This window comes from Parasteatoda tepidariorum, chromosome 10 (assembly GCF_043381705.1).
Source record: "Parasteatoda tepidariorum isolate YZ-2023 chromosome 10, CAS_Ptep_4.0, whole genome shotgun sequence".
Lineage (NCBI taxonomy): Eukaryota > Metazoa > Arthropoda > Arachnida > Araneae > Theridiidae > Parasteatoda > Parasteatoda tepidariorum.
Genome location: NC_092213.1, coordinates 19,470,145 through 19,490,366, shown reverse-complemented (window position 1 = coordinate 19,490,366; position 20,222 = coordinate 19,470,145). Strand labels below are relative to the sequence as shown.

Genomic DNA, 20,222 nt, shown 5'->3' with positions numbered 1-20,222 from the left:
CCTTTCTCTGTGGCTTAACGTTATTGGTTAAGTAAAACACGTATTTAGTAGTATTTCATAACATCTAAATATAGATTAGCTGTATTCACTATCATCCGTAATAATGCTGTTGCTCGAGCAACTTATGATATTTAAAATTTACCGCAATCAAGCTACTTTCTCCTGTACTTTTATCTTCGAAGAGAGTTACAGAATGCAGCATAAAAATGAAAAATATTGGTGCTGCTGTAATCTCCAAATTTACTCATTAAATACTTTGTATCATATAAGAATAGTTTTGGTACCTATAAAAACTACACCAAATACCATGATGCCAGTAGTGTCTCTAACCAAAATCAAGAGTGTAACAATGATAGTTAGGTGACTTCTTACGATTTCTTAAGTGAATTAGTATTGTTTCTCCATTAATTTTGCTTTTCAGTAGAGCTTATTTTTAACTTCAATTAGTGACTTTTACCAAAATTAATTTTTATTGACACGTTTCTCTTCAACGAATTTGTACCATTTTCCCTTAATTATGCCTTTCAGTTCAGAACTATTTTTAATTTCAATTACCGTTGTTTTTAAATTAATTCGTTTTAAGGTGACACCCATCGCTGAGATTCGAACCCCTGTCATCTCATTGGAAGGTGAGTGCTCTATTCCTTGAGCCTCTACGGCGCATAATTACTAATCACTGAAAAAAATGCCCAACACATTTTTATAATAAAAGCGAAATTAATAGAGAAATGGTACTAAATCTTTTACGACAAACGTAAAAAATCGCAAAATTATTATGGATGCTATTAATGATTACTAATTGAAACTAAAAATAAGCTTTTAGAAGCAATAGTAGTTGGAGAAATGATAATCGTGAAAATTGCCCAACAACATTGCCTTATATGTTGTTTTTTTAAATAAACATATTATATTGTATAAAGTGCATATTTTGTTTTTCTTTCCACAAATAGTGATTGATTACCATGAAAACACCAATAATTTGAATAGTTTATAACCAAGAAAACTTAAAAAGGAAACCGAAATATATTTTTCTGCATTACTTTGATGACTCATCTTTTGACACCGTTTCATACGTTTTTGTAATTAAATTTTGATTCATACACCATTCGATCATCGCTCTCTTACCTTTTGCATTCAATAAAGTTAAAAATTCACTCTTCCATTCTCTCGTCCTTTTCAGCTTGTACCGCACAAAAAAATTAAATAATAACAATAATAAATGTAATAGCTGTTAAAAAATAAAATAATAACGATGATTCTAACAGCAAGAGATCAGAAACATAAATGGCGAAAAAATGAACCCTTTTACCTCTTTTCTAATGAAACCCAAATTTCGCGTGGGTATACATATCAAATAATCAAATAGGCTTAAGAATTTTGAGGGTAAGATCAGACAAAATAATCTCCCCGAAATATCTTCCGGAACCTACGCTACTGGCCATTAAAATTGCTACACCAGGAAGGAATGCAAATAGCAGAATTATATTTATTGAGCACATACATAACAGTTGGAAGAACAAGTGATTACATTTTCAGGATATTTGGATGTATAGATCCTGAGGAATCAGCACTCAGAGCAGTCTCCGCTGACAGCAATAACAGCAGTTATTCTCCTGGCAATCGAGTTGAGCAGAGATTGGATAGCATGAACGGGTACAACATTCCATGCAGCTTCAACATCATGCCACAATTCATCGATCGTAGTGACTGACGAGTGGTGGCGTGCCAATCTTTCATCAACCATTGCCCAGATGTTTTCAATTGGTGAGATATCAGAATAACGTGCTGGCCAGGGCAACAGGCGAACATATTCTGTGTCAAGGAAGGTCAGGACAGTGCGGGCAACATGCGGTCGTGTATTGTCCTCCTGAAACGTAGCGTTATGAAAGCCTCGAAGATTAGGCAGTGCAACTGGCCTTAACACATCAGAAATGCTACAGCTGCTGTTCAAAGTGCCGGCAATGTGAACGAGAAGTGAACGAAGCGTGCATCCAATGGCACTCAGTACCATTACCCCAGGTGATGGGCCAGTATGACGATGTCGAAAGCAAGCATGGCGAATGGTTGCACAGATGCAACCATTATGATGCTGTATACAGAACCTGGATTCGTCGAAAAAGACGACATCATGCCATTCCTGCGTCCAGGGTCGTCGTTGATCACATCATTGGAGGCGCTAATGCCCGTTATGTAGCGTAATGGGTAGCCGAAGCCGTGGTCGCCGTGCTGACAGTCCATGCAGCTGCAAACGTTGTCGAACTGTTCGTGCAGACACTTGCAAATAACCCTATTTGTTGACTCAGGATTCGTGACGTAGCTATACGATCCCTTAAGACCATGTGGATAACATGTCTGTCTTCTCGGCTGTTAGTGATGGGGCCACTGAGATCCTGGAGTTCCAAATGACCATCATGAAGCTATCGATTCCATATTCTGTTAACAGTCATGGGATCTCGACCAACGCCAGCAGCAATACTTTGGTATGATAAACCACAATCCCGGTAGGCCACAATTCGACCTCGATCAAATTCAGACACGTGCTGGTAGGCGTTTCTCCTTCTAACACAAGGTATAATAAAAACTTTTTTACCCAAGGACAATGCTCAAATTCAATTTCTGCATGAAAAACTTACTGTCAAATCTCTTCTTTTATACACATTGTATGTGTCGCTACCACCGCCTGCTTTGCATGAATGCGCTGATAAGCTTATCATTTGTATACCACAACATGATTCATCCGTCTTGCAAATTTCACATTCGTGGTGTGTCGCCTTCCTGGTGTAGCAATTTCAATGGCCAGTAGTGTAGTTTGGCTAGATTTCAAAAACTTGCTTGACGAGATTTTAAAAATAACCACGGGGTGGGCTAGTTTTGAATTCACCTGTAAATATAATTTATTGAAAAGAGTATAAAACTATTTACCGTTTAATAAAAGACGGTGACTAAATATCATTATTATAAAATATATATAAAAGATAATATTACACGATTTCTTTTTAATATAATAAAAGCCTTATGTACATAATCTTTATAAAACAGATTAAAAAATATCGCTAAATGAGAAGTAAACAAGCAACTTACATATAAACAATTCCTTTTAATTATTTTATGCTCATGACAACCAAAGAAATGTGGAAAATCTAAATTAGATACTTGATCGCAGCATGTCATATATCTGTCCAAAGGGAAAGTGTTATGCAGTCATCATTTTCAAATTTATTTTATTTTCAAATCTTGAATTAAAACATGCAAGTTGGAATTCTTGATAGTCATTGTCATTTCAAAAGAATCGAATAATTCGGATTCGGTTAATTTGAATAAAAGTTTTAAGAAGTTTTCTGTTAAGTCATAATGTCTCTACAAAAACTCTATTCAGTATTTAAAATTAGTTAAATAGAATAAGAATTGAAAGAGTTTATGAACAGCACTATGGGACAGCAACTTTTTAAACTGTTTATGTCTGATGTGCATTGAAATATGTTTTGACAAAATAAATATATACTTATGATTTTTTTTTATTTGTTATACTTTTATATATTTTTCAATTTAATTATTTTAATTAGCTTCCGTAGTTTTGAAATTATTTTATTATTTGAGAATTGCAACTGATTAGTATCTCGCTTTTTTTAATTATGCATAGTTTAAAAATGCTTTATTTTATGTGCATTGAGTTTTTTGATTATCAAATTTGTTAAAATTAGTCTGTGTTTAAATTTGTTAAAATTATTGCATATCTTAAAAATGCTTTATTTAATGTAAGTGAAGTCTTGAGTTTGATTTTAACATATTCATGTTAAAAGGGCCCAAGACATTTCTGTTTTGCATGCCATTAAGACGGCTCTGCTTTCCAGGCGTCGCGAATAGTGTATCATGCTGCTCTAGGACGAAGTAAATATATTAAAACTACAACAATTCAAAATTCGAGCTTTATGAACTAATTATCATATCTAATAACAAATTCAATACAAGCTATAAATAAAAATGTATTCGAATAGTTATTTACAAGCGAAAAACTATAAGAATAAAATATGTAGTTAGACTTCGAAACAGGTGCTTATAATACGAATAACATTGTGATATCAAGATCATATACAATACACTCTCGATGTCTCGAAAATCTTGCCATGTCAAAAAATATTTTTCTCCTTGGCATTCTATATCCACCTAATGTTAATTCCTATTCGAAGAATTTCTTCTCAAAACCTTGTTTCGAAATAGAAAGTAAATTTTTTTCAGAAAAATCCCAAATTAAATTTATTGTAAACCAATTATTTTCCTTTTAATGCATAAATATTTTCGTCTTACTTTTAAAAATATTTAGACTCATAACAGCTATCATTATATACATATTTAATTATTGTTATGTTTCATGACTTTACTTTTTCGAGTAATTTTACATAATATATTTTTCTACTTTATAGAACATATTTAGTTCTGAACTTGTTATCTCAAAAACTCGCTATCTCGAAATATTTTTTTGCGTCCCTTCAACTTTGAGATATTGCTTCTCGGAATTAGGGGGGGGGAAAAACATTCGGGAAGATAAAATTTTTTAAAACAATAGATCCAATCCTTCTTGATTAAAATTTAAAATTAGATGGTTTAGCTTTCTAATTTTCTAGCCAATATGACAACCATGGTATCCGATAACGTCGGTTATCTCTCTGATACTTTCGTAACTGGTGAGTAAGTAAAATTACTTTGCTAATAGTTGAATTACGTTTCAGACGTAAAAGCTTTTGATTAAAGAAATCATTGACGATTTCCAAGACAGGCAAATTTCATAGAAGTCACTGGTAAGTCTTTTCTCTAAAAGCAATTTTTATATAGTAATTATCCATTTGTTTTTTTATTTCTCAACCCTTCGACTCCCAATCATAAACGTAGTGTCCCCCTCAATAATTTTTCAGAATTTTTTTTAAAAATTATAACTTTAAAATAAACTATTTTTAATTTAATAAAAATTAATAATTTTAGATATTTTATTTATAATTTAACGAAATAATTCTATATTTATCATTTTTTAAGTAAGTGGTATCTTAAAAGAGATTTAAGGAATTTTTAAAAATTTTTCGGTCATTACTCAACAATTTTGAAGTATTAATATAGTTAATCGACAAGTATTAATATAGTTTATAAATGTGGTTATTAGTTATTTATTTTAATTTATGCACAATATTTTTTTTTTACTTACATTTGTTTTCTATTAACATTGTGCAATAATTTTTAAAGACCTGTAACTGCTAAAAGATTTTAAAATCGTTTAAAATCATTTTTATTTACTTTGAATTTTCATTCGGATTTTTTTTAAGTATAAATTTTTAGGTAAAATGTGATAAAATAGTTACATTTATTATTATTATAATTTTTAAAAAAATGTGTTTTATTTCTCACGCAATATCCCTTTTACGCTACTGATTAATTTAAAATGTAACGTACTAGTTTCAGGCATGTTTCAATAGAATGTTTTCTAAACTGTTTTATTTGATTATTATGTAACTTTTATAAACTTACCACTTAATTTAAAATACTAGATTTCTCTGAATGCTTAAAAATATTGAAAAAGGAGCACAATATTGCTCATAGTAAAAATGTTATTCTTTAAAATTTTAAGGAAATTTCATAACCAGGAATTACACTGATAAATTATTAAAGTGTATTATGATGGATCTGATTATCTCATAATCTTCTAGGCAATAATTAAAAACTAATTAAATCTGTAAAACTTATTCGCGTTTTAGGCACTGTGAGTAAAGTGATCATATTTCTAATTACAAGCCTAGACTTATTTTGAGCATGCTACTCTTTTACTAAAAGTATATTTTGTGACAGTGTATATCTTAAACAATTTTCTTTAATTTACTTAAGTAAATATTAGCATAAATTAGAGGAATATAAAAACGAAAAGTTAAAAAAATCAAACTTTTAATAAAACTTTTTGAATAATTAATTATTTATAAATAAACTTTAATAATAAATTCTTCATAACTACATCGAGCTATTATATTTCCATTCCTTGAAATAAAAATGTAGAATGCACAAAAAAAAATTAATAAGTAAATAAAAGTAAATAAATAAAATAAAAACTAACAAATAAATGAATAGTAATAACGGACCACCCTGAAAAACTTTTTATTTAATGATCGGATCTCCACGCTCTAGAATTCAATCTTTGAAGAGTGACCGCAAATATGCTAATAAGTGCAGACGATACTTAAAGTTATGAAATCAAACACAAAAAGCACAATTTCTATGAACAAACGTACTTTTTTTACGAAGGACTTAAATTTTTGGCCCCCAAAATATGGGAAATATTGCCCCCATAGTTTGATTAGGACAGAGGGTCAAAGTTTGGACCCTTTAATGTTAATTTAACTATGTGCATATTTCACCATATCTCAAGAACTTCTTAAGTGAATTGAAAAATTTTTGAACGCAATTAAAAATTCGTTTAACCAAGGATAAGTCAATGCAAAACATGACTTTTAGTAAATATTAATTGTTTTTCATTACTTTATTTAATTATAGTCAAGCATGTTTTTAAATTTTTTAAGGAATAACGTTTTTTACACCATTTCAAAATATGCAATTTTAAAGAAAAAGAAAAAATAATTCCAAAGAAATGTAATTTTAAAATCACGACTTTTTAAAAATTTCTTTCTCCGGATCTATTTGACCGATTTTGCTCAAATTCTTTGTTTTGCCATGTAAAATTATTTTTTTTAAAACGACAAAAATGACAAAAAATACTTTTAAATGGAAAAAAAATTATTTTACAATTCAAAATTTTTTCGACTATAATTTTTAAAAGACTATAAAAAGTAGGAAATACTCAGTAAAAGTTATTTTTTCTATAGAATTATCTTCGGATAAATGAATTTTATAGTTGTGTAAAAAAAGTTTTCAATTCATTTAAAAAGTGTACGAGACATAACGAAAGCGCAGAAAGTAAAAGTAAGATTAAGGGACTCAAACCTTGAATCTCTGTTCTAACCCAATTATTGAGATCAAATTTTGCAGATTGCGGTTACCTTCCGTATTTTGCGGGTCAGAAATCCGAATCTATCGGAAAATCAAAGGCATGTTTATCCTAAGAAAGTACGCTTTTGTGTCAGATTTCGTAATTTACAATATTACTTGCACTGATTAAATGTAAGGTTGAAATACAAGGAACTTAGTTTAAATGCAATATAATTAAGAAACGAAAAGCTAATTTGAAAAAAAAAATAAACATTTTAATGAGCAATAATAAACAGCGACAAATATTTTTATATAATATTTGTCATTGATTATTATTGATGCTGATATTTTAATATAATACATAATATTGTTATATATAATACTGTCGCGTGTAATATTTTGCCTTAAAATTAGCTTGCTTTCAATTAGGCTTGCTGGTATTGGCAAGTGGCATAAAGTAATAACTTCAGCATACATGAAAACATTGCAACTTATTAATTAGGCTTATTCAATTGTGTTTAATCTTATACAATTCAGCGTTATAAGAAATCATAGGAAACAATACATCATTCGATAACATTGAATAAACATTTTGTGGTGCAATATAGGTACAAACTAGAATTTGTTTCATTAAAATTTTTTATCACTTAGTCCGTTTGTCTCTGTATCGGCCTCACTCAAGTCTAAGTAAAAAGAAATTTTTGAATCCCTCATTTGTTTAAATAGTAGTATGTGAATTTCCTCTCCATCCAAAAAAAAAAAAAAAAAAAAAAAAAAAAAAAAAAAAAAAAAAAAANAAGGTATATTACGTAAATAACGCTTAAAAATTAATATTTCAAGCTGTTTTACTGTTTATATACCATTTTACAAAACGTTTCACATTAAAAAAAATTACAATTTAATAATGTATAACAATGTAAAATGTAATTGGATTTATACCCGTTGGTCGTATTTTTAATTCTAATGAAAAATTTTGAGATTGGTAAAAATTCAATTCAAGAAAATCTTGGCTTATGAATATCTCGTCATTAGAGTTTATTGGATTTTGCTTCATGACCAAAATAATAGACCATAAAAAGTGCTAAACATTGAAGTTTATAATTTTATCTTTAATTTTTAAAAAATCTCAAAAAAGATTAGGTTGAGTTTAAATCTTTTCTAGAAAATATTTTATGTCATTTATGAGTTTATATCCTCCTAAGCTACATATTTCTAAAAAATATTCGTATTTATGTCCATTACTTAAAGCTCAAGAGGACATAAAAGAAGAGTCACATTTAAGAAAGATAGTAAACTAAAATTTCGAGTTAAGACTCGCGTGATTTATAAATTTGGAAATAGTATTTTTCTTTGCAGAAAGTTCGTGGTCATTTATTTTTATATATATATTTTTCATTTATTTATTTTTTCTTTTTTACTCTTACAACTTTAGAAACTCGTAAATCAGACTCTGGGTATAACAGTTCAGACAATAAAAAAATATTTGAAAAAAATCGTAATGTTTTTAAAAACTTTTTTATTAGGTGATGCAGCAACAGAAAATATCACTAGAGGAATGGCGAATATGAATACTTAAAAATTAATATTTCAAGCTGTTTTACTGTTTATATACCATTTTACAAAACGTTTCACATTAAAAAAAATTACAATTTAATAATGTATAACAATGTAAAATGTAATTGGATTTACACCCGTTGGTCGTATTTTTAATTCTAATGAAAAATTTTGAGATGGGTAAAAATTCAATTCAAGAAAGTCTTGGAATATAAATATCTCGTCATTAGAGTCTATTGGATTTTGCTTCAGGACCAAAATAATAGACCATAAAAAGTGCATCTTTAATTTTATCTTTAATTTTTAAAAAATCTCACAAAAGGTTAGGTTGAGTTTAAATCTTTTTTTAGAAAATATTTTATGTCATTTATGAGTTTATATCCTCCTAAGCTACATATTTCTAAAAAATATTCGCATTTATGTCCATTACTTAAAGTTCAAGAGGATAAAAAAGAGTCATATTTAAGAAAGATAGTAAACTAAAATTTCGAGTTAAGACTCATATTAAGACTTATAAATTTTGAAATAGTATTTTTCTTTTCAGAAAGTTCGTGGTATTTATTTATATATATATATTTCATTTATTTATTTTTTCTTTTTTACTCTTACAACTTTTGAAACTCGTAAATCAGACTCTGGGTATAACAGTTCTGACAATAAAAAAAATATTTAAAAAAAATCGTAATTTTTTTAAAAACTTTTTTATTAGGTGATGCAGCAACAGTAAATAGCACTAGAATGAATACACAAGATCGCTCGTTTAGAGAACTTATAACTCATTTATGGGAACTACCTGTTGATTCGGTTGCATCATTCAAAGTGTTGGATCAGAAATTAAGAGATGACAGCGTGTTGCGAGAAGAGTTGGTATGTAATTAGTAAAATTTATCTCTTTCTAGAGAGCAATTTACTTAGGGCAGTAACGAATATTCGGTATTCAGCCAATTAGGCTCGTTTACCGAATATTCGGTACGCTGAATTTTTGGCCAAATATTCGGCCTAATGTTCGGCTAAATATTTTTTGGAAAAATATTTATTGACAAAAAAATATTTTCTCAGAATTTTAATTGTTTAAATAATGCAAAATAGTAATTACACTATACATTATCATATATAGTATTTACATGTATTTTCTAAGCTTCAAAACTCAAGTGCTTGCAAATTTATGGTCTGGAAGACAAATGGAAAACGTAATTTCAAGAATTGACACTAGATTATTTTAAACTTAACCACGTGTTTCATGCTGTGATTTTTTTTAAAAATTTTATTCAATCAAGTCAATGTCGTTGTTTTTTCAACATTTTTGCTTTAAGAACTGAGAATGTTTTTTTAATGTCGTTTTTTACATTTTATTATAGCACGAGGTGTTTTAAAGGAACATTTTATGATAGATTTTATTCTGTCACTTCTTTCTTGTACTGTAAGACCGATAACGGTAACAAAAAAGCTGTGATTTTTCAACGTTTAAGTTATATTTTAATAAATAAGAAAAATGTTTTTCCTCCTTTGTCTTTTTTATTAACTTTTCTTTTTACCAGCGTCTTTATTATGACATAGTATTTTTTAAAAAGTGTTTCTATTGAACGTTATTCTTTGATCGTCAATTTTTTTAAGACTTTTTTAACTTTTTTCTAATTTGAAAAAGTTAAATTGAAATTTTTTACGTTAATTTCTTTTAAAAAACTAAGAACGATTTTTGTTTGGGTTTCTATCTAACTTTTTTTTTTAAAAGACGTTTTTATTATGGCGCAACAATTTAAAGAGTTTCTATTAGGCTTAATTCATTTTTTTTTTTACTTTTTAACGAAAATACAATATAATTGGAAAACTGAGATGTTCAACTTAGATCGATTTTTAGTTTTTGTTTCGCTTTGGTATATAATCTTTTGTTTTTGTGGGCATTTTTATGATAGTACGGCATTTTCAAAAGTGCTTCTGATAGATTGTATATTTATTTCGGAAAATATTATGTTTAACGTTAAAGTTTCGACATAAGAATCGAGAATTTTTTTGCTATTTCTCTTTTTCCTTTTGTTTTCAACTTCATAACTTAATTTTTTTGTCTTTATCTTTCGGAGATAAAGACAGCAAAGAGTTCTTTTCAGGCGTTAACATTTATTTTGAGACACTTGAATACACCTATTTGCTTTGTTAATATTCTTTGTTTTGATATTTTTTCTTATTTCCCTGGAACTCCAGGTATTTTCCGAGAGGCAAGATTACTTACAAGTACTGAACAACTAACAATTAAACAGCAACTAGCTACTAAACAATTTACTGCTAAACAACAAGCTTGCAGTAATTCAATTCCCAGTTCCTTCCTTATATGTGGACTGTTCCATATCTTTTGTTGGTGAAGAAAAAATAAGATCCGTGTCTGTATTTCTTTTTCCTTGTAACTGAAGCGGCAGACAGAAATTATTTCCAATTTTAGAATTTAGATTTCTAAAATAAAATATTAACCCTTTTAAATACAGTGTGAATTTAAAGAGCATTTCGACGTTTTGAGTTTGCTCTGCTTTTTATCAAATTTTCTTTTACATTATTATATTCATTAATTTAATAGCTGGGAAAATTATTTTACATGAAGGTGGCTACGAATTTTGCACAATTTAAAATAGAAGGAAATGCCAATGTAGAAAGTTCGGTTGTTGTTCAATCGCAGCTTTAGAAAATCGATAGTGCTTACCAGTAGTTTCATTTGCAGATAAAAATTGCTATTTTGTAGAAAATTAATTTATTTAATCTGAATGAAAGGATATATTAAATTTATTTTTCTTTTCTTTCAGAAATTCTTTTTATTTCTCTTTTTTAAAGAGGCAATATCCCTCTACTCTTTTTTGTCACATATTGCCAGAAAACTGATGACTAAAGAAGTTGCTGAGCAGTTTACCAGAATTGATCCTCCTCCCGGCAAGTTAGCTTTCGAGATTGAAGTGCCAACAATTTATAAAATGCTTGAAGGTAAGTTCAAATATATTATCACAATATCTGAGGAAGATGATATCATAATCCGAGTGTGAATCAAACATAAATGAGACTACTTTAATAACTAATTATTAAAATAATACTCACAAAAAGAACAAAAATGTTATTTTCTACATAACATCCGTGAACTTCTACATACTTTTTTCCAGCGTTTTGGACATTTTTTAAATTTCGGTGGCATAGAAAAAAAATAGACAGCCTCCTGACCAATGGCACTTAAATTTTTTATCGCTTCCTTAAACGAAAATCTTTTGCCTCAAACCTTCTCTAAGGTTTTCAAACAAATGGTAGCCCAATGGTGCCAAGTTCGGGCTATAAGGTGGATGTTCAACTATTTTCCAGTGTAAGGCTTGTAACTTCTGTTGTGTCACTGCGACTTTATGAAGTGTCGCATTGACCTGCTGCAAGAAATCGGCATGACTATAAGCTGCTTTGACTTTCTTTAAATGTTTACAACAATAATTTGCATTAATTGTTAGTCGTTCATGAATAAATTCAACGTAGCAATAACCAGTGAGCCCTAAAAAACACTTGTGAGTACTTTACCAGCAGATAACCGAGATTTTCCTTTAAATGATGTAGAATTATTTTTCTACTGTATTCCATTTTGACACTTAGCTTCAGGGCTATCACGGGTCAGGGAAAACAGGAAAAAGCCTGGAATTTTATTTTAATTATAAAAATCAAGGAAAAGTCAGGGAAAATTGCAATTTTTTACAAAAACTTGGAAAATTCCTCTATCATACCTGGAAAATAACTAATTTTAGAATTGTCAGCAACAGTAATTAGCTGCAGATTCAAGTTAAATATTTCTAACATCTATGATAATTATTTGTTACAAAATTCCTATTTTAGAGAAACTGTCATGTTTCTATCCTCATTCAAAGGTATAGTTTTGTTCACATTATTTCTTCAGATATATTATTTCTTCAGAAGCTTGAGAAGGAAATCTCACAAGTTATGTTGCAAATTTTTAAAGGAACATTGACAGAAGAGTTTTATCTCCCAAATATCTAATAGCCTGTGCTTTTCTCAATATGGAAGAATTTATTTCAAAAAGAACATTTGGTTTATCAAACTTTGGCACTGAAGTTGATACAACTAACATTGATAAGGAAAGTATCTTGAAAATCGATTTTGAGATAAGTTTTTGAGGCATTGTTAGTTGGAAAAACAATTGGTTCCATAAGTAAATGGTAAGTACTGCTGAAGATCCACTAGATATAAGACAATGTGAGATGGATTTTACACAAACTTCGAAACTTCTTTTTCTTATTTATTACCCAGTGAGGTATTCTAAAAATGGTACTGGAAAATCAAAAGAAATTTTGAAGATACATTTACATTGGCCGAAAATTTGGAAAAAAGAGGAAGGTCAAATCAAAAGAAAAGGAAATAAATTACTNAAAATTCCTCTATCATACCTGGAAAATAACTAATTTTAGAATTGTCAGCAACAGTAATTAGCTACAGATTCAAGTTAAATATTTCTAACATCTATGACAATTATTTGTTACAAAATTCCTATTTTAGAGAAACTGTCATGTTTCTATCCTCATTCAAAGGTATAGTTTTGTTCAAAAAAATCTAATATTTGGTATTACAAATAAAAAAATATAGGTTTTTGGATGAAACATGGAATAGGTAAAATATGACCCGTGTTTTCATTCAAATTGACCTAATATTACCTGAAACAGTGAGTTTTTTTTCTGGTGTAGTGATGCATCCAAGATTCATCACAAGTTTTCATACTTGAACCCTGGTACCATTGCCAAACTGTGTCTGTTATCTGTGCGAAATATCAAAAGGTTTGACATTTTCCCTTGTTGAATGTTTAAATGTTATGAATTGTGCAACTGCATTAGTTACATCACAATCACTGACAATTCAAGCTGCAGAAAAGGAACTAACAAAAAACTAAACGCAGTCAAACAATTATGAAGACTCTAGGTAAAGTTCTATTGTTGCCATGACAACGAGAAAGAAAATGGTCGCTTGCTATTCAAAAGCCTCATTTATATTTAATCCAGCAATTTTAGCAAAACAATAGTATATCCAATGAAGCTCCAATGAAGCTGTTTGGCGTATCTTTGGTTTCCCAATTAATGAACGGGATCCAACCGTTATTCATTTAGCCGTCCATCTTAAAACGGTCAGAGCGTATATTTCACGAACGAGACAGCGATTGACCGAGCCATAAATCCACCAAAAACTACACTCACCAAATTTTTTGAATTGGGTAATCGTACGGATGCTTTTGGCGTCTTTGCACGGACATTACTCTACTCAGAAGTACCACCCTATTTCACATGGGTTCAAAAAAATGGACACCCCACAAGCAAGGCACACCGGTTGATGCATGTCCCGATTTATTCAAATCAAACGCCTCGTATTTACAGTCAATTCAAGGCAGACTGAGTGCTTTTATTTTCGACTGTTGTTGGTTAATTACACCGGCTCATTGTCATTTCAAGATATACGTAAAGTCGAAGGAAATCAGCATCCAAAGTATATAACTATGCATGCTTTGCACTCGGCTTGCTGGAAGACAACAACCAGTGGGAATGTATGCTTGCTGAAGCAGCATTGAACTGTACTGCAAAGCAAAATTGTCTTCTATTTGCTACGGTCAAAGCGTATTCCTTCGCTCTGACCGGGAAACATGTAGCTATAGTATTAGCTACATGTTTCCCGGCCCGTATAGAAACGTTATGAGAATATCACAAAGATTCGATGACTGATGATATACGGTATCAATAACGCACACGTTGCAACGATCTAACAATAGTATTCAGCGATGCTATGTACAATGAAGCACTGATTGCTATTGAGAATCTTTGCATTATTATTGCCAAATTGCCACTCAGTCATTTCGGTATGCTTTCGCCAAATCGAAACGCATCTGATTTATTAAACACTGACATGAATCGTGAACTTCAATACAATACGATAGAAATGGCAGCGATTGTTACTCGCAATGTTCCACTAATGAATGAGAAACAAAGGAACATTAATGACCGCATTCTGCTCGCAGTTTCAGCAGGACAATGTGGATTTTTTTCCTGATGCACCAGGTGGAACTGGCAAAACATTAATTACTTCGCTAATTCTCGGTGAAATACGATCAAATAATGGCATCGCGTTGGCCGTTGCATCATCTGGCACTGCGGCAATTTTATTGGATGGAGGCAGAACAGCTCATTCAGTATTTAAGCTGCCACTAAATATTCAAAACAACCCAGATGCAGTGTGCAACATAAAAAATATTTCTTCTGTGGCCACAGTGTTAAAACACTGCAAAATTATCATCTGGGATGATTGCACTATGGCACACAAAAATCGCTTGAGGCGTTGAGCAGGACATTGAAAGATATAAAAAAATGATGATAAATTATTTGGCGGCACTCTGTTACTCCTTTCAGGTGATTTCAGACTAACATTCCACGTTTAATGTACGCTGAGGAGATCAATGCTTTCGTAAAATCATCTCCACTTTGGCGAAATGTTGAAAAAGTTCTACTAAAAGTAAATATGCGCGTCCAAATGCTTCAAGATCCATCTGCTGAAACATTCTCAAAACAATTGTTAGATATCGGTGATGGAAAAGTTACTAAGGATGAGACTGGATGCTTAAATTACCGGACGATTTCTGCACAATCATTGATTCACAAGATGCTCTCATTAGCCTAATATTTCCCGATGTACACACGCAATGCATTCATCATGAGTGGCTGGCAGAAAGGGCGATCTTAGCAGCAAAGAATGTGGACGTCAACGAATTGAATCTGTAGATGCAACAGTTATTGCCAGGTAACTTGGTGACATGCAAATCCGTTGATGCAGTTTGCGATCCCATTGAAGCTGCAGATTTTCTAACAGAGTTTTTAAACTCATTGGATTTACCTGGCATATCACCGCATAATTTAGTACTCAAAGTTGGATCTCCGGTTATTTTGATTCGTAATTTGAACCCACCTTGGCTGTGCAGCGGCGCGCCTTTTCCTCTAGTTATTTTTGAATTTTAATCATTACGCGTTTATTAACTTTTGATAAACATTAATATAAAATATGTATTAATTATAATAAATAGAATGTCTAATTTTGTATTAATTTAATTATCATATTAATTTAGTTAAAAGAAATTCGAGCAATTGATTTTTGAATATAAATGTTCTTTTCTCAATCGGACATCTCTCTTTTGCGAACATATTTTTTAGTTCCAATGGTACCAACTTTATCAAGGCTTAAAATTCAGCATAAGAGTAAAATATGTCCTGCTTATATTAGTTATTTCAGTTTGATTATTAAGAAACTGATGAATTTTTCAAACCCAAGAATATGCTTAGGAGAAGGAAGCTAGTTTCCATAGACATAATGTAAACAGGCCTCTTAAGGTTTGGTACAGTCCTTGTGCATAACGGAAAAAGCAACCTTTAGGGGTACAGTAGAAGAGGTTCTTGAAATGGGTATGCACCCTTCTCTCTTCCCTACAACTACTGGAGTAGGGGAAGGATTGAGGAGGAGAAATGTTCGTGTTCTTTTTTTTATTTATTGTTGGTTTGTTTTCAATTTTTTCACTATTCATAAACAGTATTGTACTATTAATTAGGATATTTCTTTGAGAATACGTTATATATATTTGCTGCTAACACATTTATGTATAGAAGGAGCGAATAAAAAGGTGGCAGGCCCAGCTTTTCATTGTAGCTTTTCATGAATACCCAGCTTTTCATTGTAGAGTTAATCAACAATCGGTTCACAAGTGACCGTTTCTGACTGTCTGTCATTTAGATCTTTGTCATTCATTCTGTCAATTTGCTTTTCATGCGCTTGCGCTAGATCCTAGTACGCGTAATGCTCTGTTAAATCTGAGTATGTTGTTCATCCTGTTTTTTTTTTTATTTTTTTTTTATTTTTTATTTTGGTACAGCATACCGCAACGAAAAGTTCCCTGCTTTAGTTACGCATTCGAAGAGCTGGACTTTTTCTCCCCTCGATATAATTTGCCAAAAACTACAATTCGAAATTTATGAATAGTTTTGAGGATAGTAGAAGTCTGAACATGGTACCGTTGAACACAAATGAATACCCGATAAATTGACCATGTACCTGGTTCTCGATCTTGAGACTAAAATCCGGGTACCCGGTACTTCCCTAACTTCTATATCAAGTAGTTTAATTAATTGGAATATTTATTTTGCCATCAGAGTAGCTAAAATATAAATTAAAAAATAAAATATGGACCTCTCAATTTTAAATGTGTTTTGAACATGGGGGAATACTTCAGTAAATTAAAAACTCCCAAAATGCAGAGAAAGAGTTTCAGAAGAAATAAAAATCTTTTCTAAAACTTTTATTCCTTCTTCTTATAAATAAATCATCACATAGGGTAAATCAACCAGTGAAGGAGCACAACCCAGTGAAGGAGCATTTCATAGATATTTTTTAAAAATAAGATTTTAAATGTTTTTACTTAGATTGATTGGTAACGGCCAGGCTAAAGAGAATAGAAGGGCTGTTCACTCCTTTGAATTAACTCTCGCCGAGCCAAGCCTCCGATTTTCTCTAGTGACGTCACTTTGGCTTCAAGAACGGAGCGTTCAGCTTTACTAACTCTAACTAATATTGGATCATTTCTTTTTGCGAGATATTCTAAGACATTTGTTATTTTCTATAATGACTTTCCTCAGTTTTTGCAGTGAATTTACAAGAATTTAAAACTATTATCGAAATGCCAGTTTGCGCGATTGCAACTTGCAAAAATTCTGATATAAAAACAAAAGGAAAAAGTATAATTTTTCGCGTGTTCCCTAAAGTAAATGAACAACTATGTAAAGAATGGATTCCGAAATGACACAGTTAATATAAAACAGCAATACGTTTATTCTGTCGTAAAGAACTTTTATAAAAATTCATTATCTAAATAGAAACCGCCTCGTTACTTCATAAAGAAAGGCAGGTGAAAAGAATTAAAAAATAGATAAAGTCAAAGAAAATTAAAATGTAAGTAAAAAGTATAAATAAAATATATAGTATATAGTTGAAATTCTCCTAATTTCATAACATATTTTTTAATGTAGTTATTCTAAATATTTATGATTTTTTTTAAAAATTATATTCTCTTCAATTTAAATATCTATAAATTATATCATCGTAAATTTAAATGTCTATAAACAATTGTAAAATTTCTAATGTCATTATGAACCTAAATTATTATTTTGTTTCAGTAATTAGCGTTTAAGGTTGATGTTTCCTAATGATTAAGTATGAACAAATTGCTATTAACGACATATTTTAAAATCAGGGATTCTAAATTTAACTTAACTTATCTTTATAAAAGAATATGTAGATAAAAAAAGTGTCGATATATGCCTTCATTTTTCTTAATAGTTAAAGTTAAAACTGAACTTTTTAAAATAAAGTATTTATCGTGTCATTTTCACCAACTAGCAAAACATTTTTATAAGTTTAAAATGGTATTTTTTTAATATAATAACCAAGAAAGTTTTTTTTGAACTATGTTTATGAACGGAAATAATGTGTTAATTACGTAAAGTTTGAAGGCTAATAACCAGAAAAAGTCTAACTTATTTTTACAAAGAGAAAGATGCAAAGTTATCATATCTTTGCTTGCGATCTCCGAGATCTGTGGACACAGTGACGTCACGAGGAGGGAAATTCGATGACGTCATGAGGAGGGAGCTTCAGCTCTAAGAGCGGAGTGAACTAGCCCTTCTATTCTCTTTAGCGCTGGGTAACGGTAGCTTACTACCTAACAATAGATAGCCATCTAACTATGCATTGAGCTACCTGGTTATAGAGTCTTCTCTGGAAAAAATTTTGAATTTATTAGTAGCTGTTCAACACCTTGTTTCGTCGACAAAATTATAAGGTTAGTGCTTGTAGTTATCCGTTTAAAGTACAATTAATTGCATTAATGCTTATTGTGAAAAGGGAATTCAAAATATGGTTATTGAAGTTACGTTTTATTTATTTCAAGCATCATATCACAAGCAAGTACTGAGATAAAGGGTATTTATTAACTGGATTACCAAACGATGAAAAACCAATGAATGAACAAGTGTTCCTTTACTGGGATTTTTCCAAGTCAATGAAAACAAAAGAAAAATTTTAATTTTCTTGTACCTTTAATCATATTATACATCAAAATTATGTTAAAAATACAAAAAGCAACTTATAACCAGAGAAGGCACAAGCATGCTCCTTCACTGGGAATAGATTTCCCAGTGAATCAACAGTATGTGTGAAATATGATTTTACATGGATAATTAGTAGTTCTGCGATATAGAGGACCTTAAAATTAAATGTTGTCAATGTTGATGAATAGTTAAATGTTGTATGAATAGTTCCTAAAACAATTTTATTTAAAAATGCTAATTTAATTGCCAAATTTATTTAAAGAAGTATAATTATAATTTATCTATTATTTATCTTTATAAATGTAGTGGTTAGTTACATCATACATTAGACACCTTAATAAACTATGTTTACTTATCGAAAACTAACTAAATATAATAATAAAAGCTTGAATAGAACATTTATTTGCTGGCTTTTGTGCCAATAATTAGATAAATTATTATCCTATTGCGGTTTTTATCGTCATGACAGAAACTGGTAGGAAAAATCAATTTAGAGACTCCAGGTGAAAAATGGCTGAAGTTTTTTTTAAATGACATCCACTGATAACTCAGTGCAATGCGAAGATAATTTCAAAAGGCAAAACTTCCCTTAGACAGAATAATATTCGAAAGACTGGTTTGAAGAACTTTAAAGGAATCTTTAGGAGGGAAGTAGCCCTGGCATCCTTTTAGAAAGTGATTGCATTTGCAATGCGAACGAAACAGGAGTTGAATACTGCCCTTAAACGGAAAAATTCCTTGGCTCTAAATCCTTGGTTCTTGGTCCTGCTATATATTTCATTGGAAAAAGTGATTCATGAAGTAAAACGATGACCACACCAACATTTTACAAATATATTGCAAATGTTTCTACCCAAGGCTAATTGAAAATGCTATCGAATTCCCTATTTTGCTTCTTCCGGATAGGTATAAATCTCATATCAATTTGACTGAGCAACTTTTGTTCATCAAAACAAATTCTCTGGTTTAGCTTTCTACCTAATTTATGGAAATCTCCGGTTAGATCTTGAAAACAGAAGAATTTTAAAACAGTATGTTGAGAGAATATTACATCTATTTTTAAATAAGATTTTGAGGCATCAACTGATAAAGTTAAAATGCTTTTATGAAATGTGGTATATTTCTATTCTATTTTCTATCAATTCGATGTTGAAAACGTTGACTTTAACAAATGCATGCAAGACAGACACAAAGAGTTAATGAGCAAGACAGCTTATCAACAAAACACATACTTCGAGAGTAACGATGCACTATTTCTTCAGAAGCTTGAGAAGGAAATCTCACAAGTTATGTTGCAAATTTTTAAAGGAACATTGACAGAAGAGTTTTATCTCCCAAATATCTAATAGCCTGTGCTTTTCTCAATATGGAAGAATTTATTTCAAAAAGAACATTTGGTTTATCAAACTTTGGCACTGAAGTTGATACAACTAACATTGATAAGGAAAGTATCTTGAAAATCGATTTTGAGATAAGTTTTTGAGGCATTGTTAGTTGGAAAAACAATTGGTTCCATAAGTAAATGGTAAGTACTGCTGAAGATCCACTAGATATAAGTCA

The 20,222-nt window shown here is 30.4% G+C and overlaps 2 protein-coding genes across 3 annotated transcripts in view; both read left to right on the top strand.

The window, feature by feature from the left end:
- The window catches only part of LOC107437016 (uncharacterized), a 256,380-nt gene that overhangs the window by 211,120 nt on the left and 25,038 nt on the right, over positions 1-20,222 (top strand). Inside the window, exon 1 of one of the 2 annotated variants that reach the window (XM_071186346.1) lies at positions 4,635-4,796. The exons of the other annotated variant lie outside the window; for it this stretch is intronic. The gene's annotated coding sequence lies outside the window, so the exon portion shown is untranslated. Of the gene's footprint in view, positions 1-4,634; positions 4,797-20,222 lie in introns of those variants that run through there. 2 annotated transcript variants of the gene reach the window in all.
- Positions 9,202-20,222, top strand: part of LOC122272234 (uncharacterized) — an 18,512-nt gene continuing 7,491 nt past the window's right edge. The window contains exons 1-2 of the mRNA XM_071186348.1: positions 9,202-9,381; positions 11,304-11,478. Of these exons, the coding sequence (XP_071042449.1) occupies positions 9,253-9,381; positions 11,304-11,478 (304 nt within the window). The 5' untranslated portion in view covers positions 9,202-9,252. The remainder of the gene's footprint in view (positions 9,382-11,303; positions 11,479-20,222) is intronic.